Source organism: Pogoniulus pusillus, chromosome 30, assembly GCF_015220805.1.
Source record: "Pogoniulus pusillus isolate bPogPus1 chromosome 30, bPogPus1.pri, whole genome shotgun sequence".
Classification (NCBI taxonomy): Eukaryota; Metazoa; Chordata; class Aves; order Piciformes; family Lybiidae; genus Pogoniulus; species Pogoniulus pusillus.
The window spans coordinates 16,072,270-16,094,979 of record NC_087293.1 but is presented as its reverse complement, the minus strand read 5'-3'; the positions used below and the strand labels follow the sequence as shown (position 1 = coordinate 16,094,979).

Here is a 22,710-nt window from a genome sequence, read left to right as displayed (position 1 = left end):
GAGCAGGCTGGAAGAAACCAGCAGCTCCATCCTTGTGCCCAGCACAGCCAGGGAAGCCATCAGAGCCTTTCCTGTGTGAGGAAACAATTAGCTAATTAGGAGGGGGTGATGGTGGTGCTGCCTTAATTGTCCTCTGCTGAAGCAGGCTGCTGAGCACACTGCAGTCATTTCCTACCGACTGGCACGGCCAGATGCCACTGGGCATTGCTGGGGCAGTGGGACTTGCATAGCCCCAGGGAGGGAGGTTCACTCCTGGTCAGGAGCGGGTGATGGAGCTTAGGTCAGTCTCTGGTGGATGGTCCTGGGCTGATGGCAGCAGAGCAGGACCCGAGGCCTGCAAGCAGCGTTCTGGTGTCTGCAGGAAAGGGCTGCTGGAGAGGTTGTCCCTCGGGGGTCTCTGCTGGGGCTGTCACTGCTCAGCCCATGTCAGGCACACCCACGGCAGCAGCCAGGACACTTCTCGGTGCACTCGGAGATGGCTCTCAGGAAGGAGTTCTGCACCTTAGGAAGAAGTTGTTCAGCATGAGGCTGGTGAGAGGTTGCCCAGGGAGGTGGTGGAAGCCTCATCCCTGGAGGTGTTTAAGGCCAGGCTGGACGAGGCTCTGTGCAGCCTGATCTGGTGTGAGGTGTCCCTGCCCATGGCAGGGGGGTTGGAACTGGCTGCTCCTTGTGGTGCCTTCCAGCCCTGACTGATTCTGTGCTTCTCTGACACCAAGCTGAGTGGAGGAGTAGGTGTCCCAGAGGGACAGGATGCCACCCGGGGGGAGGGGAGTGTGGACAAGCTGGAGAAGTGAGGCTGTGTGAACACTGTGAGGTTCAACAGAGTCCTGCACCAAGTCCCAGCACCAACACGGGCTGGGGAGCAGCCCTGTGGAGAAGGGCTGGGGGGAGCAGCTGGATGCCAACTGGCACCGTGTGCTCACCCCCAGGCAGGATTTGCAGGGGAATTCCATGTGCTTGGGGCAGCAGGAAAAAGGTTTTTTTCCCGGAGGGAGGGGTCATGAACTGGAGTGAGCTGCCCAGGGAGGTGGTGCAGTCACCCAGCCTGGATGTGTTTCAGGGTCGTTTGGGTGTGGTGCTTGGGGCTGTGGTTGAAGGTGAACCTTGTAGAGTAGGGTTCTAGGTTGGGCTTGGTGACCCTGAGGGGCTGTGCCAGCCTGGCTGTGTCTGTGGCTCTGTGATGAGGAACAGTCACCTTTTTTTTGGGGAGGGGGTTGAGGATGATAAGGGAGGATTGAAAGTGCTTGGAGGGACCTGGGTTTAATTATCACCTAAGCCCAGGGGTTATGAGGAGAGGCTGAGGGAGCTGGGGGTGTGCAGCCTGCAGCAGAGAAGGCTCAGGGCAGAGCTCATTGCTGTCTGCAATTCCCTGCAAGGAGGCTGTAGCCAGGTGGGGTTGGGCTCTGCTGCCAGGCAGCCAGCAGCAGAAGAAGGGGACACAGCCTCAAGCTGTGCCAAGGGAGGTTCAGGCTGGATGTTGTTAGGAAGTTGTTGTCAGAGAGAGTGATTGGCATTGGAATGGGCTGCCCAGGGAGGTGGTGGAGTGGCTGTGCCTGGAGGTGTTGAAGCCAAGCCTGTCTGGGGCACTTAGTGCCATGGTCTGGTTGGTTGGGCAGGGCTGGGTGCTAGGTTGTGCTGGCTGAGCTTGGAGCTCTCTTCCAGCCTGCTTGATTCTACGATCCCCACCTGAGCTGCACCACTCCCTCGGTGCCTCATTTCCTCCTCCCCACACCTGTGAGCAAAGCCCTTCCTGCTCTCCTGCCCTTCACTTTTTCTCTCCTTTTCTTCTCCTTCTGCCTCCCAGGGTCAAGAAGAAGAACAAGCCTTTGAACCTCAAGATCCACAACAGCGTGGGGAGCTGTGAGAACATCCCTGCCCAGCGCTCCCCGCTGCTCTCCGAGCGCTCCCTGCGCTCCTTCTTCGTGGGCTACCCTCCCTTCCTGCCCTCCACGCCCCCTGTCCACACCGAAGCCACCTTCTCAGCAAGTAAGTCTCAGTGACACCTCCCCCCTCCCCACCTCCTCTTCTCCAGGTCCTCCTTCCATGAGATCCCAAGCTCACAGGATGCCAGGGGCTGGAATGGACCCAAAGAGCTCACTGAGTCCAACCCCTGCCAGAGCAGGACCACACAACCCAGCTCAGGGCACACAGCAACACAGCCAGACAGGCCTGGGAAGGCTGCACAGAAGGAGGCTCCACAGCCTCTCTGGGCAGCCTGTGCCAGGGCTCTGGGACCCTGCCAGGCAAGAAGTTCCCCCTTGTGCTGAGCTGGAACCTCCTGTGCTGCAGCTTCCATCCACTGCTGCTTGTCCTAGCCCAGGGAGCAGTGAGCAGAGCCTGTCCCCCCCTCCTGACCCCCAGCCCTCAGATGGTTATAGACATTGCTTAGATCCCCTCTCAGTCTTCTGCAGACTCAGCATCCCCGGGTCCCTCAGCCTTTCCTCACCAGGCAGTGCTCCACTCCCCTCATCATCCTCATGGCCCTCTGCTAGACTTTCTCCAGCAGATCCCTGTCTCTTCAACTGGGGAGCCCAGAGCTGAAGGCAGTGCTCAAGATGAGGTATCAGCAGGGCAGAGCAGAGGGATGAAGGATGGTTTGGTGCTGACTGTGGGAGCCTTGGGGTGCTCACCTGCACGTGAATGTTCCCCCCCACTTTTTCCTCTTCTTTTTTTTTTCCCTCTCTCCCCTTTCCCCCTTCCATCTCCTCCCCTTTCCCCTTCCTGTTCCCCTTCCTCCTTCTCTTGCTGTTTAGAATTGCCATAGGGTCATTGGGCCACCTCTAGCCTCATTTCCCTCCTGCTTGCCTGCCTCGGGGGCCAGGAGGACCTGGCAGGAGCCCTGCAGGCAGGAGATGTTCTTTCTGGGGCCGTGTGGCCGGCGCAGGCAGCAGCTGTGCCTGCAGCAAGGGGGATTTTTACATCCCTCTTCCCCCAAGCTCCACTGGCAGCCCAGGCTGCTGAGCGCTTGCAGAGCAGGGAGCAAGGCACAAGCCCTGCTCTCAGGCAGCCCCTGCCCTGTCTGCTTGTGCTTGGTGCCCTCCTGCATCAGTGCTGGGTTACATCCCGCGGTGAGAACCTGATGCAAAGTGGCACCGCAGCCCCGGGGCGCGATGGGCGAGCGGCGCTGCCGCGGAGGTGTCGCCTCTCATCAGCCTCCTCAGCCCAACAACCCTTCCTGGCTCTGTTTGCTGGGCTAGATGTGAGCTGTGGAGAGAGGAGCTCGGTTGAACCATCTGGTGGCTCGCTGCTGGGAGGCTTCAGCAGCAGCAAAACCCTTTGGTTCCTGTAGGATCAGCATCTGTGCACTCGTGAGGCAGTGCGGGTGAGGGGGGACCTGCTGGGGAGCAGCTCTGGGGAGAAGGAGCTGGGAGTGCTGGGGGGGAAAGTTCCCCAGGAGCCAGCAATGTGGCCTCATGGCCCAGAAGGTCAGTGGTCTCCTGGGGGGCACTCAGGAGAGTGTGGGTAGCAGGTGCTTGAGGGAGGTTTTCCTCCCATTCTACTCTGCCCTAGTGGGGCCACATCTGGGGTCCTGGGTCCAGTTCTGGGCTGCCCAGTTAAAGAGGGACAGAGAAATGCTGGAGAGAGTCCAGGGGAGACTGCAGAGCTGCTGAGGGGCCTGGAGCAGCTCTGGGAGGAGCAAAGGCTGAGAGCCCTGGGGCTGAGAGCCTGCAGAAGAGCAGCCCCAGAGGGCATCTGAGCAATGCTCAGCGAGAGAGAAAGGAGCTGTGGGGGGCAAGAGGCTGGGGCCAGACTCTTGTCAGTGGTGCCCAAGGACAGGACAAGGGTCAGTGGGCACAAACTGGCAGCCAGGAGGTTCCTTATGAGCAGGAGGAGAAAGTTGTTTGGTGTGAGGGTGCTGGAGGCCTGGGGCAGGCTGCCCAGAGAGGCTGTGGAGTCTCCTTCTGTGGAGAGCTTCCAATCCCAGCTGAGCACTGTGCTGCTGTGCAAGCTGCTGTGGGTGCCCTGCTTGAGCAGGGGCTTGGGCTGGCTGATGCCCAGAGGTCCCTTCCAGCCTCCACCATGCTGGGAATCTGAGAGGACCTGCAGGGAAAGGTGAACAAAATCCCACTGGATCCTGGTGTTTCTTCCCCCCCTCTCTCTCCTGTTTCTCCATCATTTCTGCTCTGCTGGCCTTGTCTTTGAGCTGCATCCTAGGTTTGTGTCCATGCCCACACTGGCTTTTGGGCCAGCCTGTGGGAAAAGCAGCTGCATCCTGTGCCCAGCAGCTGGCTGGCCCCGCAGGGGAGGGCTGGGCTTTGCAGGAGCTTGACCCAAGCTTCCTCACCTTGCAGGAGAGAAGCTGAGTTATGCAGGGGCACAGTTGGTTGGGGGGGGGGGGGGGGGGGGGGGGGCAGCAGGCAGCTCCTCAGCTTTCCCTGTGCCCTTTTGAGCCCTGGGTGGCTTCCCCTGGCTTGGGCATACGACACTTACTGTGTCCTCAGGTCTCCTTCTCTCCTCTTGCTGCTCTTCCTGCCGGTCCCAAAAGCCAGTGCTTGTAGGTCGTGTGAGCTTAGAGTTTGGGTGTTGCAGCTCACCCCTCCTCTGCTGCACAGCACCGGTGCAGTCTCCTGGCTGTTCTGTGGCTTCGTGGTGATTCCTGGGACGCTTTCCAAGTTGCTTCCATCGATTTTCTCTGTCCCATTCATAATGTGAACATTGCCTGAGGCTGTTTGCTGTAGTAGGGGGAGGAGGGTTTGTTTATGGAGCTGTCGCCGTGATGGATCACACATTCGCACCGATTCCCTGGGCATCCGGAGAGGTGCCAGGAGAGGGGGGGGGGCACTGTGCCAAAACAGAGCCATAGAGCCATAGAACTGTTTGGGTTGGAAAAGAGCTCTGAGATCATCCAGTCCATCCGGCCCCACCCTGGCCACTAAACCACGTCCCGGGGTGCCACGGCCACGTATTCCTTGAACACCTCCCGGGATGGGGAAGCTCCATCGCCTCGCTGGGCAGCCTGTGCCAGGCCCTGGCCATTCCTGCAGCAAAGAAACTTTTCCTCATCTCCGACCTGTCCCTCCCCTGGCACAATTCCAGGCCATTTCCTTTCCTCTATCACCTGCTCCGAGGCAGAAGAGCCCAACCCCCACCTGGCTCCAAGCTCCTGCCCAGAGCGCGGTGCCCACCGGTGCGCTGTGGCATGGCTGCCGGCCCCAGGCGATGCTCCTGGTGTGTTTGGTGAGAGTGGAGCGCCTGACTAATTGGACCAGGGGAGCTTTGGCTGCTCTTGTCCACGCAGGAGGTGCCCTGGCATCAGGGAGAGAAGGGCAAACATCCGCAGGGGCGGGCGAGAGGCACCGGGGAGCCGTCGGGATGGCAGCGGGGGCGAGGAGGGCGTCACGGCCGAGGCAGCATCCCGGTGCCCGTCACCTCCGAGGTGTGCGGGTGCCAGTCAGGGGCCAGCCGCGGCTGTCACAGCTGCCTGTCACCGCCGGGAGCCCGCTGGCAGGGCTCTGCTCCGCGGCGGCTGTCAGAGACGCGCCGGAGGCGGCTGTCACCCCGCGCCCGCCTGGCTTCCCCCCGGCCCCATCCCTCCTGGCACGTCTGAGCCTGTCAAGCTGTTGACTCGAGGCTCAGCCCTGCCGTGCTGAGCAGGAGCCCTGACCTTTGCTGGTGTGGTGCTGCAGAGGAGGAAAGCACAGAGGCTTTGGGGTGCTGGGCTGGAGGGTGGCACCCCTCAGTGCTGGGTGCCTGCCTGAGGGGTTGCTGCTGCTCTGGGTGGCAAGATGCTGGAGAACAGGGTTTGGCTTATGGGGGGGAAGGGATGGGTGCTTGGCCAGGATGTCCTCATCGTGTTGCTTAGTGGCTACCAGTTATGTTCTTAGGCTCACAGAATGGTTTGGGTTGGAAAGGACCTCAAAGATCATCCAGTTCCAAGCCCCTGCCGTGGGCAGGGACACCAGCATAGGTTGCTCAAGGCCTCATCCAGCCTGGCCTTGAACACCTCCAGGGGGGTTGGGGAGCACAGAATCACCCAATGTGATCTTTGCTCCACAACCTCCCTGGGAAACCTGTGCCAGGGTCTCACCACCCTCAACCTGTGCCAGGGTCTCACCACCCTCAACCTGTGCCAATGTCTCACCACCCTCACTGCAAAGAATTCCTTCCTCATCTCCATCTTCAAGCTTCCATCCATTGTCCTTCATCCTGTCACTCCCAGCCCTTGTCAAAAGTCCCTCCCCAGCTCTCCTGGAGCTCTTTCAGGCACTGGAAGGCTGCTCTAAGGTCTAAGATCTCCCTGGAGCCTTTTCCAGGCTACACAGCTCCAACTCTCCCAGCATATCCCCATAGTGGAGGTTCTGCAGCCTCTTGTGGCCTTCTCTGGACCCTCTCCATCAGGTCCAGGTTCTTCTTGTTCTGGGGGCAACAGAACTGGAGGCAGTGCTGCAGATGAGGTCTTAGCAGAGCAGAGGGGCAGAATCCCAATCCCCCTCCCTTGCCCCAGTGGCCACACTTCTTTGGATGCAGCCCAGGACACAGTTGTCCTTCTAGGCTGCAAGCACACCTGTCCTGTAGGTGTCTCCACAGGTCTCCAGGCACATCCCTTCAGGTACTGGAAGGATGCTCTAAGTTGTCCCTGGAGCCTTCTCCTCTCCAGGCAGCACAGCCCCAACTCTGCTAGGCTGGACCCAGAGGGGACATTAGACACCAGGCTGGAGAAGGAGATGGGAGAGGAGGTTTTTAAGCCTGGATGTGAGGGGAATTACAGCACAGGGAGCTCTGATCTCCCAGCCAGGGAGGAGGTGCCTGGTGCTAAGTGCTCTAAGTAGTAACTGACGCCAGGGCAGGGGAGGTCAGGAGCCATCAGTCGTTGCGGGGCAGCTCGGCGTTGTTAGCGTGGGCTGGAGAGCTGCCAGCCGAAGGCAGAGGGAGGTGGGCAGGTGGCTGTCAACGCTTCAGAGCTTGAGGGTCAACTTCTGCAGGTGCCCAGCACCCTGTAGCTGGCACTTCTCCATCACAGGCTCCCTGTGTGTCCCCTTCCCTCCCCCCACCTCCTCTGCAGCACTCAAATGAAGCTGTCGGATCCTGGGGTTTGATTCTTGCAGTTCCCTCTAATCCTGGCAGTTCTGGGGCTGTGACAAGAATATATCCTGTGGTGGTGGTGGTGAGGGCTGCTGCATCCCCCCCCAGCCCCTTCAGGCATCTCTCTCAACCCTTTCAGGCATCTCCCCCCTGTTTAACATCATCTGGGGAGACGCAGAGTTTCCATGGCACAGGTTAGAGAGGAAAATCTCCAATTACCCTCAGCCCCCTCCCCTGAACTCTTGGGAATCAGAACCAAGCAGGCTGGAAGAGACCTCCAAGCTCAGCCAGACCAACCTAGCACCCAGCCCTGCCCAACCAACCAGACCATGGCACTAAGTGCCCCAGCCAGGCTTGGCTTCAACACCTCCAGGCACAGCCACTCCACCACCTCCCTGGGCAGCCCATTCCAATGCCAATCACTCTCTCTGCCAGGAACTTTCTCCTCACATCCAGCCTGAACCTCCCCTGGCACAGCTTAAGGCTGTGTCCCCTTCTTCTGCTGCTGGCTGCCTGGCAGCAGAGCCCAACCCCACCTGGCTACAGCCTCCCTTCAGGGAGCTGCAGGCAGCAATGAGCTCTGCCCTGAGCCTCCTCTGCTGCAGGCTGCACACCCCCAGCTCCCTCAGCCTCTCCTCACAGGGCTGTGCTCCAGGCCCCTCCCCAGCCTTGCTGCCCTTCTCTGGGCACCTTCCAGCACCTCAACATCTCTCTGCAATGGAGGAGCCCAGAACTGGGCACAGCACTCAAGAGGTGGCCTGAGCAGTGCTGAGCACAGGGGCAGAAGAAGCTCCCTTGTCCTGCTGCCCACACTGCTCCTGAGCCAGCCCAGGATGCCATTGGCTCTGCTGCCCACCTGGGCACACTGCTGCCTCCTGTTAGCTCCTCTCTTCCAGCACCCCCAGGGCCCTCTCTGCCTGGCTGCTCTCAGCCATTCTGGCCCCAGCCTGCAGTGCTGCTTGAGGTTGTTGTGGCCAAAGTGCAGAGCCTGCCCTTGGCCTTGTTCAGTCTCATCCCCTTGGCCTCTACCCACCCACCCAGCCTGGCCAGGTCCCTCTGCAGGGCTCTGCTCCCCTCCAGCAGCTCCACACTGCTCCTAGCTTGGTGTCATCTGCAACCTCACTGCTGCTGGACTCAATCCCCTGGTGCAGCTCACCAACAAAGAGATTGAACAGGAGTGTGCCCAGAACTGATCCCTGGGGGGCATCACCAGTGCCAGCTGCCAACTGGATGTGGCACCATTCACCACCACTCTCTGGGCCCAGCCCTCCAGCCTGTTCTTGACCCACACCAGAGTGAATCTGTTCAAGCCAGCAGCTGCCAGCAGCTTGGGGCTGTTCCCCTGCCCTCCTGCCCTGCCTGGCTTGTTCCCCCCTCAGCCCAGCTCTGGCAGCAGCAGGTCTGTGGTTAACTGCTGCCATCCTCCGCGTCTCGCTGCCTCTAATGAAGATAATCAGCCGTGAATCACCGAGGGCTCGTTGTGGTGGGGAGGTTAAAGAATCCCCGCTCCGCTCTAATCCCTTTCTGCCGCCAGCACATTTAGAAAGTAATTAAAAGGCTGAGCCGCCTTTGCCTGCGTCTCCTCTCCCCCTCCCCAGGCCAGCAGCATTTAATTGAGGCCGGCTGAAAGTTGGTGGGAGATAAACCGCGGCTGATAAAGCAGAGGTTGTAATTTCGTTCTAGGAGAGGAGCTGCTCTTTTGCCCGGCTCTTTAGCTGGTCAAGGAGCCGTGGTGGAGGGAGAGCTTTTGTTTGTCTGATGTCCTTTACCGCTGAGCAAACGGCGTTTAGAGAGTCGAATCAGAGAATGCGCTCAGGCTGGAAGGGAGCCGCAGAGGTCATCCTGTCCCACCTGCCCTGCAGGCAGCAAGGGGCACCTCCGACTAGAGCCCCATCAAGTTTCACCTTGAATGTCTCCGGGGATGGGACCTCCACCACTCTTCCAGGCAGCCTGTGCCAGTGTCTCAGCACCCTCATTGTGCAGAACTTCCTCCTCATGTCCAACCTAAATCTCCTCTGCTCCAGCTCCAAACCCTTGCCCCTCGTCCTATCCCCGCAGGCCCTTCTGAGCAGTCCCTCCCCAGCCTGCCTGCAGGTCCCCTGCAGACGTTGTGATGCAGCTGTAAGGTCTCCCTGGAGCCTTCTCTTCTCTAGGCTGGGCAGCCCTGACTCCCTCAGACAGATGGCATCTTCGTGGCCCTCCTTTGGACAGGTCCATGTCCTTCTTGTGCTGGGGACCCCAGAGCTGGACATTGTGCTCCAGTTGGGGGCTCACCAGAGCAGAGAGGCAGAATCTTTCTGTGGCTTTTCAGTATCTTAAGGGGGCTACAAGAAAGCTGGGAAAGGACTTCTTAGGCTGCCAGATAGTGATAGGACTTCGGGGGAGATGGAACAAAGCTGGAAATGAGGAGATCCAGATTGGATGTTGGGAAGAAGTTCTTCAGCATGAGGCTGGTGAGAGCCTGGGAGGGGTTGCCCAGGGAGGTGGTGGAAGCCTCATCCCTGAAGGTGTTTAGGACCAGGCTGGATGAGGCTGTGGCCAGCCTGGTCTAGTGTGAGGTGTTCCTGGGCATGGCAGAGGGTTGGAACTGGCTGATCCCTGTGGTGCCTTTCAACCCTGATGATTCTGTGGTAATCTCCTGTGAGCTGATGGCCACTCTGCTTTTGATGCAGCCCAGGGTGCAGGGACAGTGCACAGGCATGGGGTGGTCTTGCTCTTTAAAGCATCAGCCTGGAGAAAAGGCTCCAGGGGGACCTTAGAGCAGCCTCCCAGTACCTGAAGGGGGTTTACAGGAGAGGTCTGAGAGTGACAGGGTGAGGGACAATGGATTGAAGCTTGAGAAGTGCAAATTGAGGTGGGAGAGCAGAAAGAAATTCTTTGCAATGAAGATGGTGAGACACTGGCACAGGTTGCCCAGGGAGGCTGTGGTTGTCCCCTCCTTGGATGTGTTCAAGGCCAGGCTGGATGGGACCCTGAGTGACCTGGGCTGGTGGGAGGTGTCCCTGCCCATGGCAGGGGCTGGATGATCTTTAAGGTCCCTTCCAACCCAAATCATTCCATGGCTCCCCAGCTGAACCTCCCTGGGAGGTTCAGCTAAGGGGCAGTGGTGGGATGGTGGTCCAGGGGCCTGAGGTGGGTTATCTGAAGGGCTGGCTCAAGAACCTTGGCAGGCTGCTGGTCTGGTGCCAGAGAGGCAGCGCAGGCCTGGGGCCAGCAATTGCCTTAATTGTCTCTATAGTCCTTCAGCATCTTAATTGCTGGCTGTGCTGGAGAGGTGATGGGGGCTGAAGTGGTGGAGCAGGAGGAGGACTGCGAGCAGCTGCGGGTGGGAGGTGCAGGAAGCCGGCTGGGTGCGGGGGATGCTCCCAAGGCTTTTCCCGGGAAGGGGCGATGTAAATGTAACCTTCAGAGCGGCAGCGCAGCCGAAGCGCCGCCTGCCCGCGATATTAAAAGGGGATCGGGAGGCAAACAGAGGCTGCCCCCGAGGGCAGGGAGCGGGCAGGGAGCAAGCAGGGAGCCTGTTTGCCGAGGGATTTGCTGCTGCGCTGAGCAAACAGCTCGGCTCTGCCGCTCGGCTTGCACCGAGCCCAGCTTGTCTCTCGGTGCTGGGAAACCTCTCGAAGCCCTTATTGAAAACTCAGCCTTTGAATCATCAGGATTGGAAAACACCTCCCTGAGATCAGCAAGTTCAGCCATCAGCGCCACCGTGCTCCTTGAACCGTGTGCCACAGTGCCACGGCCACAGGTTCCTTGGGCACCTCCAAGGATGGGGACTCCACCTCCTCGCTGGGCAGCCTGTGCCAGGCCCTGGCCGCTCTCGCAGCAAAGAACTTTGCCCTCATCTCCGACCTGTCCCTCCCCTGGCACAATTCCAGGCCATTTCCTTTCCTCTATCGCCTGCTCCGAGGCAGAAGAGCCCAACCCCCACCTGGCTCCAAGCTCGCAGGGAGCTGCCTCCCCTCAGCCTCCTCCTGCCCAGAGCGCGGTGCCCACCGGTGCGCTGTGGCATGGCTGCCAGCCCCAGGCGATGCTCCTGGTGTGTTTGGTGAGAGTGGAAAGCCTAATTGGACCAGGGGAGCTTTGGCTGCTCTTGTCCACGCAGGAGGTGCCCTGGCATCAGGGAGAGAAGGGCAAACATCCGCAGGGGCGGGCGAGAGGCACCAGGGAGCCGTCGGGGTTTGCAGGGCATCACGGCCGGGGCAGCATCCATGCTCTCTCCAGCCAGCACTAAGGAACTCGTTTCGTTTTCCTCACCCAGCCAAGGCCCTGTTCCCCTTTCTCCCTCCCTAGAAGGGGAGCACTGAGGCTTCTTCTCACTTTGTTCTGCTGTTTCAGTCCCAGTTCCCTTGCAGTGATGCCTCATTAATAAACGCTGGAGCTGCTGCTTCGCCTTCATTTCCCCCTTCTCGAACCGCCATTACGTGGCCCTGGCAGCTTTGCAGCCCTCTGTGCTGTCCAGGTGGCTGCAGCACCCAGGGGGCATCACCTCCCACCTCTCTTCCCCGACCCTCACTGGCTGCTGGGTGGGGGAGATCCCCAGTTCAAGCAGGAAAAGGAGCCCGGCAAGGGCATGCCTAAGGGGAAAGGTCCACTTAAACCTTGTTTTCTGTGGGCACCCTCTGCACCCCTCTCTAGGGGGCTGGCCCCCAGCTCTCACCTTGGTTACCCCCTGATGGTTGTCCCCCTCTCCCCGCCACAGATACGCTGTCAGTGCCTCGCTGGTCCCCGCAGATCCCCCGCCGAGACCTGGGAAACTCAATCAAACACAGGTATGCTGCAGCCTCCCTGCCGCCGGGGAATCAGCACCTCCCTTTTCATCCCTGGGCCGGGACGCGGTGGGGGGGGGGGGGGGGGGAAGGGCTCAGGACCGACCCCTTGTTTCCTCTGCTACCCCAGAAGCCTATTGAAATTCCATTTCAGTTCTGATTTGCTTTAGATAAGGCTTGAGTGCCTATCGATAAAAGCTGTGCCTTATCCCCGACCTTGCCCAGCCTTCAGCAAATTCCCTATCTCTGGATTATTGCACTTCCATATCTACCTCGAGAAGGAAAAAAAACACTTCAAATAGCCTCGGTGCTGCTATTCAGTGGGACAAGCACTTCTCTGATGGGTTGGAGATTGAAGTCTCCACGGCAGGGAGGAGTTTTGGGGGTGTTCTGAAGAACTGTAGCAAGCTGATGGAGAATGCTCATCCTGGCCAATTTGGAGCAGGCTGTGCCCTTCTGTGTGACCATAAAGGAGCCCAGATTCGTGCTTTGGCATCCTTAGAAAGATGCCTCAACACCTGCAGCAGTGTCGGAGGGCAGCAAGGGAAGGATAGATTTGGGCTCAGGAGATCAGCGTGGCTTGGGGGATGTCCCTGCGAGGAGCAGGGGTGAGGGGGTGCAGCTCCATCCTCCCCCCTGGCCACTCTCCATGTTTCTCTCCACAGGTTTTCCACCAAGTATTGGATGTCTCAGACCTGCACCGTCTGTGGGAAAGGAATGTTGTTTGGCTTAAAGTGCAAAAACTGCAAGTATGGAGCTGCTCACCTTGCTCCTTGGTGTTACAGGGGGGGGAAATGAGCAGCAGCTTGGGTACAGGGAGACAGAGCAGCCTCTCACCAGCTCCTCCTTGCAGGAAGCTGTAACGAGCCATGGAACTGGGCAAAACTCAACACCAGCCCCAGGGTTGGTGTGATGGGGCTGGGAGCGGGGTCCCTGGGGAGGATGCTGCTCACCAGGCCTTGGCTCTGCTGGCACCAGAGCTCTGAGTCAGATCCTGACAGCTTCCCTGCTCACTCTGACCCTCGGCCTGGCTTTAGATGCCCTCATTATAGGGGTAGATGTGGGATTATCTGCAGGAGATGGGGGTGGGGGTTGTGCTGGACCACGGGATGAGAGCACCCAGGACTGCCCCAGGCACAGGATGGGTCTTGGGCTGCATCCTCTGGTTTGTGCAGCAGAAATACAATGTCTTGTGGCCTCTGATTCCTGGCCATGCTCTGGCACCAGCCCACCCCAGACCACATTTAAACTGCAGTGCAACTGAGTGGGGGCTGTAAAATTGGGCAGGACTGGAAAAGCATAGTGGGGGAAGGCTGGAGCCACTTCTGCTGCTTTCAGCCCAGTGGAGTCCAGTGTCACACAGCCACCAGCACTGAGTGAAGCTGCTGCTGGAGACAGGATTTGCCTTTTCTAGGGCTGGCTGCTGGTAGCAGGCTGCTGGGCTGTGGGTAACTGAGTTAGCTGGAGCTGTGAAGTGACAACCATCTGTGCTGGTGTTGATTAAGTGCTGATGAGTTAGCAAATTGGGATTGAAAGCTGGAGCAGCAAGCCTTGGCTGTCCTGCAGCTGTGGGCTTCTGGAAGGGATATTATCCAATATTTGTGGTTTTAAAGCCACAAATTCCTTTTGCATTCAGTGCTCCAGCACTGGGAGGCTTTGCTCCTGCTGGGGCTGCTTAGGGCTGGTCCCTGTGCAGGAGGAAGGATGCTGGGAGCTGCCCTCATGATGCTCCGCTTCTGTGTGGGTCCTGCTGCCTGGAGTCGCTCAGGAAAGAGCAAATGAAGTCCCTGGGTGTTAAAGGTTTGGCTGAACACCATGCGTGGGGTTTGCAGGCTTTGCTGTAACCACCCAGCCCTGCTGCTGCTGCCCCTTGGAGCTGGAGGGGGAAAAGCAACCAAACAGCTCCCAGAAACTGGAGGGGGAGTGAGGAGGTAAAGCAAAGAAACAGCTCCCAGAAACTGGATGGGAAATGAGCAGGAAAAGCAAAGAAACAGCTCCCAGAAACTGCAGGGGGAGTGAGGAGGTAAAGCAACCAAACAGCTCCCAGAAACTGGAGGGGAAGTGAGCAGGAAAAGCAAACAAACAGCTCCCAGAAACTGGAGGGGGAGTGAAGAGGTAAAGCAAACAAACAGCTCCCAGAAGCTGGAGGAGGAATGAGCAGGAAAAGCAACCAAACAGCTCCCAGAAACTGGATGGGAAATGAGCAGGAAAAGCAAAGAAACAGCTCCCAGAAACTGCAGGGGGAGTGAGGAGGTAAAGCAACCAAACAGCTCCCAGAAACTGGAGGGGAAGTGAGCAGGAAAAGCAAACAAACAGCTCCCAGAAACTGCAGGGGGAGTGAGGAGGTAAAGCAACCAAACAGCTCCCAGAAACTGGAGGGGGAGTGAGGAGGTAAAGCAAAGAAAGAGCTCCCAGAAACTGGAGGGGGAGTGAAGAGGTAAAGCAAACAAACAGCTCCCAGAAGCTGGAGGAGGAATGAGCAGGAAAAGCAAACAAAGAGCCCCCATTTGGAAAAGCAAACGAAGAGACCCCAAAAACTGGAGGGAGGAAAGCAGGAAAAGCAAAGAAACAGCTCCCAGAAACTGCAGGGGGAGTGAGGAGGTAAAGCAAAGAAACAGCTCCCAGAAACTGGAGGGGAAGTGAACAGGAAAAGCAAACAAACAGCTCCCAGAAACTGGATGGGGAGTGTGGAGGTAAAGCAAACAAAGAGCCCCCAGAAACTGGAGAGGGGGAGTGAGGAGGTAAAGCAAACAGCTCCCAGAAACGGGAGGGGGAAATGAGCAGGAAAAGCAAACAAACAGCTCCCAGGAGCTGGGGAGCAACAAGCAGGTGAAACAAATAAAGCCTCCAGAAACTGGAAGGGAATGAGCAGGAAAAACAAACACAGGTCCCAGAAGCTGGAAGGGGAATGAGCAGGTAGAGCAAACAGACAGCTCCCAGAAGCTGGAAGGGAAGAAGCAGATAAAATAAAGTCAGCCCCAAGAAACCAGAGGGGAACAGGCAGGTAAAATAAAGACTGCTCCCAGAAACTGGAGGGGAAGAAGCAGGTGAAATAAAGACAGCTCCTAGAAACTGGAGGGGAACAGGCAGGTAAAATAAAGACTGCTCCTAGAAACTGGAGGGGAACAGGCAGGTAAAATAAAGACTGCTCCTAGAAACTGGAGGGGAAGAAGCAGGTGAAATAAAGACAGCTCCCAGAAACTGGAGGGGAAGGAGCAGGTGAAATAAAGACTGCTCCCAGAAACTGGAGGGGAAGGAGCAGGTGAAATAAAGACTGCTCCTAGAAACTGGAGGGGAACAGGCAGGTAAAATAAAGACTGCTCCTAGAAACTGGAGGGGAAGAAGCAGGTAAAATAAAGACAGTCCCCAGAAACTGGAGGGAAGGAGTAGGTAAAGCAAACAAACATCCTCCAGATGCTCCCCAAACCTCCAGCACCAGGTTAATCTCCTTCTTTCCCCCTAGGAACAGCTTAGCAATAAAAAGCAACACGTGCAGCTCCTGGATTCTCATTACCCAGCTCATTGGCTTGCAGCCTTCCCCCCCCCCCCCACTTCCCTTCCATCTCTCCCTTTGTTTTCTCTTTAGATCCTTTCCTCATTTTTTGGGCCTGTTCCCCAGGGCCTCTCCCTGCTCAGCAGCAGAGCATGACCCAGGGACTTGTTTCCATCCCTAATTAAGAAGGAACAAAAAGGTTTTGGGGCTGATGCTTATATACATGACCCGTGGGTGAAACCCTCCGTGGGCTCCTGCCCCAGCTCTGTGAAAGCAGGCAGAGCTCTGCAGAATATCCAACGTGGCCACAAATGCTCTCAGTCTTTGTTGTTAAATGTCCTGCTTAAGAAGCCAGGAGGGGAGGGCACAATGGCAGGGATTCATCGGGAGCCAACAAGTGGCAGGGCAGCGACTTCCTTCCCCCTCTGTTGCCCTGGAATTGAATTAAGGATACAGCGGAGTCAGGGCTGGGTGGGTCAGGGATGGTTCATGGAATGCTTTGGGTTGTGGAAGGGAGCTCAAAGCTCAGCCAGATACAAGCCCTTGCTGTGGGCAGGGACATTTCCAACCAGCCCAGGTTGCTCAAGGTCTCCTCTAGGTTGGTCTTGAGCATCTGCAGGGAGGTTGTGGAGCACAGAAGCAGCGAACGGGCTGACTCTCCCCACCTCCAGCTTTGCTCCATTCCCCCCACTCCTGGCACTCCCTGACAGCCTCAAAAGTCCCTCCCCAGCTTTTTTGTAGCCCACTTCAGATCCTGGCAGGCCACAAGAAGGTCACCTGGGAGCCTCCTCTGCTCCAGCCTGAACAGCCCCAACTCTTTCAGTCTGTGCTCACAGCAGAGCTGCTGCAGCCTCTGAGCATCCTCCTGGCCCTGCTCTGGACACTCTCCAGCATCTCCACAGCCCTTTTGTCCCAGGGGCTCCAGAGCTGGATGCAGGACTCCAGGTGGGGTCTCAGCAGAGTGCAGTAGAGGGAGAATCCTCTCCCTGGCCCTGCTGCCCACACTTCTCCCGCCGCAGCCCAGGCTCTGGTTGCAGTAGTCCAGGTGGGGCCGCGCCGCTCCCCTCCCCATCCTCTTTTGCTTCTCACACCCTTTTGTCTCTTCCCTGCCAGGCTCAAGTGCCACAACAAATGCACCAAAGAGGCCCCTCCATGTCACCTGCTGATCATCCACCGCGGAGGTAAGGACCTTCCTTCCCCCCTTCTTGCCTCCGCGGCTGTTTGCCAGCAGGTAAAGCTTTCGGGCGGCCCCCCGGGGGCGGTTCGGGAGCCCCGACGCTCGCTGCCGGTGGGTGGGCTGGAGGCTCCCGAAGCGCTGGGAGCTCGGTGAAAATGTTACCCACCGTTTTTTCCGCTTGTAGGGAGACGAGCCGTGCGGGGCGAGGCAGATTTGCATTGCAAACCTCTTCCACCCACCCTTCCCCCGCCTCCTTTTCTTTTCAGATTCCCTACCGCACGGGGTAAGTCGCAACAGGTTTGAGCCTTTCGCTACCGTCCAGAGCTTAGGGCAGCCGTGCGGGACCCTCTCCCCATCCCCCCTCTCCCCCTCCTCCCCGAAATAAACCCCCAACCAACCCTGTCCCACGGCGCTGCCTGGGTGCATGGGGGTCCGCCTTGCCGTGCCCCCCGCGGCTGCTTTTGGAGCTGCTTTATCCTGCTCTGAGCCAGCCCCAGAGGAGGGAGAACTTTGCAGCGGGACAAGGAGCGGCGCTTCCCAACCTCTTTTCTTCTGGATTTTGGAGGAGTGCTTCCCGACGGCCAGAGGACTGAGACCACCTCAGGGAAAGGCTCCCAAGCCCCTTTTGCCTTGGCTTTGGAGCTCTTAGGGCCGTGGCTCTGTGTTAAAGTGCCACCAAACCCAGGCTCGGGGGTTACGTCGCAGGGCAGTGCGTTGCGTTGGTGGCACCTTGCAGGATCAATGAGGATATGTGGCTCGGAGAGGGGCAACTCTGCAGCCTCTCCTCTGGCCCTCGTAGCCTTGCTTGCAGCTCCTTCGGGGAGAAGAGGGCTGAAGAACCACCCCTGACGTGCTCTGAGCTGCTGCAGACCCTGAGCAGGAGGCAGAGAGAGCAGAGCCTCGCACTGCCGGGGGCTTGTAGGCTCCTGTGATGGGCAGGAGCTGGGGGTTGTACAGGCTGGGATCTACAACGCTGCAAGAGCTGGAGCTGCCTGCTGTGTGCTTGAGCTGTGGGGTGGCCTCAGCATCAGCGAAGTTGCCTCCCCCCCTCCAAAGCTCTTAAATGGTTTTCCCTGCAGCAAGCCTCTTCTCTGCTCCCCGAGGCTGCAGGCTGGTTCCCCTCCCCCGAGAAACCTCTCCTCCAAGAGCAGGGTGCTCTGAGCCAGCTTCTCCCACCCTGCCTTGAATATTTGCAGTGAGGAAGAGGATGGGAGGACGGTGTCTCCTCCTGCTGCCACCCCCAGCTCACGGAGTGGCCACAGTGGCTGCTGGACCTCCCCGAAATGCAGGGGAGGGGGGAGGGAATGCAGCTTTTGTCCCAGCATGGGGGTCTTTAAACCTCCCCCCCCGCCCAAGCCAGGGGGGTTTGGCTATATGCTGGGGAGCAGGGGCGAGGCCAAAAGCTGGCTGCCACCCCGGGGCAGGAGCTGAGTGGCATCAGCGTTGCTTTGGAGAGCGATTCCAAGAGCGGTTTGCAAGCTCGGGCTTGACCCCTCCCCCCGCCAAGAGCTCCTTCAAAGCTTTGATGTCTCTCCATCTCTCTCCCCTTCCTCTCCATTCCCTCTGCCCCTCTCTCCCTTCTCCCTCCAGCAAGGTTAGTCCGGACAGAGTCAGTGCCCTGCGACATCAACAACCCCCTGCGGAAGCCCCCCCGCTACTCGGACCTGCACGTCAGCCAGACGCTGCCCAAGACCAACAAGCTCAACAAGGTGAGCTGCTGCACCAGCCCTGCAGCGCCCCCGACTGACCCCCACCCCAGGCACATACAGCAGCCCAGTCACAGAGTGCTCTGGCTTGCAAGGGACCTCACAGCTCCTTCAGTTCCAAGCCCCTGCCCTGGGCAGGGACATCTGCCATAGCTCCAGGTTGCTCAAGGACTCATCCAACCTGGCTTTGAACACCTCCAGGGAGGTTGTGGAGCACAGAATCACCCAATGTGATCTTTGATCACATTGGGTGATTCTGTGCTCCACAACCTCCCTGGGAAACCTGTGCCAGGCTCTCACCACCCTCAACCTGTGCCAGTGTCTCACCACCCTCAACCTGTGCCAGTCTCTCACCACCCTCACTGCAAAGAATTTCTTCCTCCACTCCAGTCTCAGTCTGCCCTCCTCAAGCTTCAATCCGTTCCTCTCATCCTGTCACTCCCAGCCCTTGTCAAAAGTCCCTCCCCAGCTCTCCTGGAGCTCTTTCAGGCACTGGAAGGCTGCTCTGAGGTCTCCCTGGAGCCTTCTCCAGGCTACACAGCTCCAACTCTCCCAGCATATCCCCATAGTGGAGGTTCTGCAGCCTCTTGTGGCCTTCTCTGGACCCTCTCCATCAGGTCCAGGTTCTTCTTGTTCTGGGGGCAGCAGAACTGGAGGCAGTGCTGCAGATGTGGTCTCAGCAGAGCAGAGCAGAGGGGCAGAATCCCCTCCCTTGCCCCAGTGGCCACACTTCTTTGGATGCAGCCCAGGACACAATTGTCCTTCTAGGCTGCAAGCACACATTGCTGGCTCCTGGCTTGCAGGTGTTTCCACTGCTCTCCAGGCACATCCACCACTCTGGGGCTGATGTGTGTGGGTAGGAGCTGCCTGGAAACCTTCTTGGAGCCTTAAATTTAAGCAATGACCCCATGGACTGGTGCAGGTTGACAGAGCAGAGTGATGGTGAGCTCAGTGTCTAGACAGGAGCAGCAGAGCTGCCAACTTTCAGACCAGTCTGTGTCCCACCAGCCTTGCTCCATTGAGGTTCTGCAGATCAGAGCTGAATTTGGGGTGGTTTGAGCTCTGTGTCTCAGCACCATCCTTGCTCCATTTTGGTTCTCCAGATCTGAGTTGCATTTGGGGTGATTTGAGGTCTGTGTCTCACCACCATCCTTGCTCCATTGAGGTTCTGCAGTTCTGAGTTGAATTTGGGGTGGTTTGAGGTCTGTGTCTCACTGCCATCCTTGCTCCATTGAGGTTCTGCAGTTCTGAGTTGAATTTGGGGTGGTTTGAGGTCTGTGTCTCACTGCCATCCTTGCTCCATTGAGGTTCTGCAGTTCTGAGTTGAATTTGGGGTGATTTGAGGTCTGTGTCTCACCGCCATCCTTGCTCCATTGAGGTTCTGCAGTTCTGAGTTGAATTTGGGGTGGTCTGAGGTCTGTGTCACCACCTGAGCCTGCCATATATTTGTCATTACAAATAGAACAAGCCCAGAATTTGATTGTAGCCAAGGCTGGGCAGGTCAGACCTGCCTGTGCATCTGCCTCACTCACTGCTGCCCTGCTCTGAGAGCAGTAAAAGCAGGCCTGGGGCTCTGCTTGATGAAATTTAGAGCCTGCTGCCTTCAGAAAGATGAAATTTAGAGCTTGTTGCCTTCAGAAAATCTCTCATGGGAGGCAGCACAGGGAGAGGCTTTTGCAGGCTGGAAGTGCTGAAAGGCAACCCTTGGTGTGATGGGGAACAGATCATCAAAACCCTGACTTCTCAAAGCCTGGCATGACTCCAAGGTCCTCCTGGACCTCAGCATCTTCAGATTCACAGATTGCATTGGGTTGGAAGGGACCCTCCAAGGGCATCCTGTCCAATCCTGCTGCAGCCAGCAGGGGTGCCTCTGAGCAGAGCAGGCTGCAGAGACACAGCAAGGCAGAGCTTAAATGTCTGCAGGGATGAGACCTCAACCACATCCCGGGGCAGCCTGTGCCAGTGTCTCAGCACCCTGTGCCAGTGTCTCAGCACCCTCACTGTGCAGAACATCCTCCTGATCTCCCACCTGAATCTCCTCTGCTCCAGTTCCAGACCCTTGCCCCTGGTCCTGTCCCCACAGATGCTTTGGAGCAGTCCCTCCCCAGCACTGGTCAGCACTTCTCTAACCAGCTTCTCTTTTCTTTCCTTCCCTATGTCCCACAGGACCACATCCCAGTGCCCTACCAGCCTGACTCCAGCAGCAACCCTTCCTCCACCACCTCCTCCACACCCTCCTCGCCGGCCCCACCTCTGCCACCCAGCGCGACGCCTCCGTCCCCCCTGCACCCTTCCCCGCAGTGCCCACGCCAGCAGAAGCAGTTCAACCTGCCAGGTACTGCCAGCTCCTCACCCCCATGCCTGCCCTACCAGGAGCAGTTCAGCTTGCCAGGTAGTGCCAGCTCCTCACCCCCATGCCTGCCCCACCAGGAGCAGTTCAGCTTGCCAGGTAGTGCCAGCTCCTCACCCCCATGCCTGCCCCACCAGGAGCAGTTCAGTTTGCCAGGTAGTGCCAGCTCCTCATCTTCATGCCTGCCCCACCAGGAGCAGTTCAGCTTGCCAGGTACTGCCAGCTCCTCATCTTCATGCCTGCCCCACCACCCAGGTGCCTGGATATAGGGGAGATCTGTGCTTGGCATTGCCTGGACCCAGCTGCAGACCCTTGCCCTTGGAAGGACAGAGGGTTCAGTGCTTGGTGGCTCCATCATGCACGGAGAAGAGACCTCCCTGCAGATCATCAGAGAGCTTATTTCACATTCTGTGAAGCAGAAACCACTAAAGGAATCCTCTCTCATGGTCAGCAGCATCTCCTCACGGGGACCTGGATGTGGTGTTGGTGCCACCACAGCTGAGGCAGCGCTGGGAGCCCCTGGGTTGCTTTCCTGGCAGTGCTGGAGCAGGGTAGGATCAGACTCTGGCAGCTCACAGTGGGTGGCTGCTCCCTGCTTTCATGCCTGTGGTGAAGAGGAGCTGGTCAGTTACAGGGCAGGACTTAGAGTGCTTTCATCTTGCCACGTGGGGAGTTCTTCGTGGCTCACCTCATGGAGATGGTCATCGTGGGGATTAGGATTTCAGCTTGAGGAGTGCAGTGTGGTAACCTTTTCCTGCCAGAGTCTCCTTTGATCTCAGCTCAGGGTGCTCAGGTCCTGCTGCAGAGCTGAGGTAGGTCTGCAAGGTCTCAAAGCTGGAGAGGAGAAGCTGAGGGACAGTGTTTGAGGTCTTGAAGCTTAAGTAGAAGCTGGCATCAACCTCTGGTGGCCTCAGCAGCTCCATTTTGCTTTGTGCCCACTACCTGCCTGCCCAAGTGAGGCAGTTCAGCCTTTGGACTTTGCCTGCTGGAGGCTACACATCACCCACAGCCCTTTGCAGGGTTCTCCTGGGGCTGCAGACAAGCTCTGACTGCCTTCAGTGGGCCAGGAGGCACGAAACAGAGAATGGGTTAGGTTGGAAGGAACCTCAAGGATCAGCCAGTTCCAGCCCCTTGCCATAGGCAGGGACACCTCCCACTAGAACAGGTCACTCAGGACCTCATCTAGCCTGGTTCTGAACACCTTCAGGGAGGTTGTGGAGCACAGAAGCACCCAATGTGATCTTTGATCACATTGGGTGCTTCTGTGCTCCACAACCTCCCTGGGAAACCTGTGCCAGTCTCTCACCACCCTCACTGTAAAGAACTTCTTCCTAACATCCAGTTCCAATCTCCCCTCTGCCACTTCAAACCCATTCCTCCTCCTCCTGCCCTCACCAGACCTTCTCAATAGTCCCTCCCCAGCCCTCCTGCAGCCCCCTTCAGATCCTGCAAGGCCACTCCAAGCTCTCCTCCAAGCCTCCTCTTCTCCAGCCTGCACAGCCCCAACTCTCTCAGCCTGGCCTCACAGCAGAGCTGCTGCAGCCCTCTCAGCACCTTTGTGGCCTCCTCTGCACTGGCTCCAACACTTCCATGTGCTGCTTGTGTTGGGGGCTGCAGAACTGCCCCCAGGCCTGCAGGTGGAGTGTGAGGAGAGCAGAGCCAAGGGGCAGAATCCCCTCCCTTGCCCTGTGCCCACACTGCTCTTGCTGCAGCCCAGCACAGGGTTGTGTCTGGGCTGCACTCACCCTGCAGGCTCCTCTTGAGCTTTGTATTGCTCCAGATCTCAAGGTCCTGTTCCTCAGGGCTGCTCTCAGCCATTCCCCACCCAGCCTGGAGCTGTGCTTGGAGTTGCACCCACCCAGGAAGAGAGCCCAGGAAGGGCAATTCTCCAAGGCATGGCAGAAATGCATCCTCAGATGTGCTGGATGGGGCACAGGTGGAGCAGCAGCCACAGAGCCATCACTCAGCATCTCCACCTCCCACAGCCTGCCTGGGAGCCAAGCACCCAAGCCCTGAGGGCTTTTGCTGGCAGTGAGGTGCCCAAATCCCACCGATGACTTTGTAGATGCCATCAAGGCTCTGTGTGGTGCAGAGCAGCAGCTGGTGGTGCAGCAAAAAACATCAGTTCTAACCCCACCAGGTCCTTAGGGGGCAAAGGTCTGACCTTTTGGGCACCCTATGTGGGTGGCATCCTC

The 22,710-nt window shown here is 58.1% G+C and overlaps 1 protein-coding gene across 4 annotated transcripts in view; it reads left to right on the top strand.

Moving 5' to 3' along the window:
• The window catches only part of KSR2 (kinase suppressor of ras 2), a 91,235-nt gene that overhangs the window by 28,021 nt on the left and 40,504 nt on the right, over positions 1–22,710 (top strand). For 2 of the 4 annotated variants that reach the window (XM_064168357.1, XM_064168360.1), the window contains 7 exons: positions 1,805–1,986; positions 11,723–11,792; positions 12,455–12,538; positions 16,396–16,463; positions 16,644–16,742; positions 18,050–18,168; positions 20,332–20,500. In XM_064168357.1, coding sequence (XP_064024427.1) covers positions 1,805–1,986; positions 11,723–11,792; positions 12,455–12,538; positions 16,396–16,463; positions 16,644–16,742; positions 18,050–18,168; positions 20,332–20,500 — 791 coding nt within the window. The remainder of the gene's footprint in view (positions 1–1,804; positions 1,987–11,722; positions 11,793–12,454; positions 12,539–16,395; positions 16,464–16,643; positions 16,743–18,049; positions 18,169–20,331; positions 20,501–22,710) is intronic. The other 2 variants (XM_064168358.1, XM_064168359.1) reach the window with 1 other exon arrangement.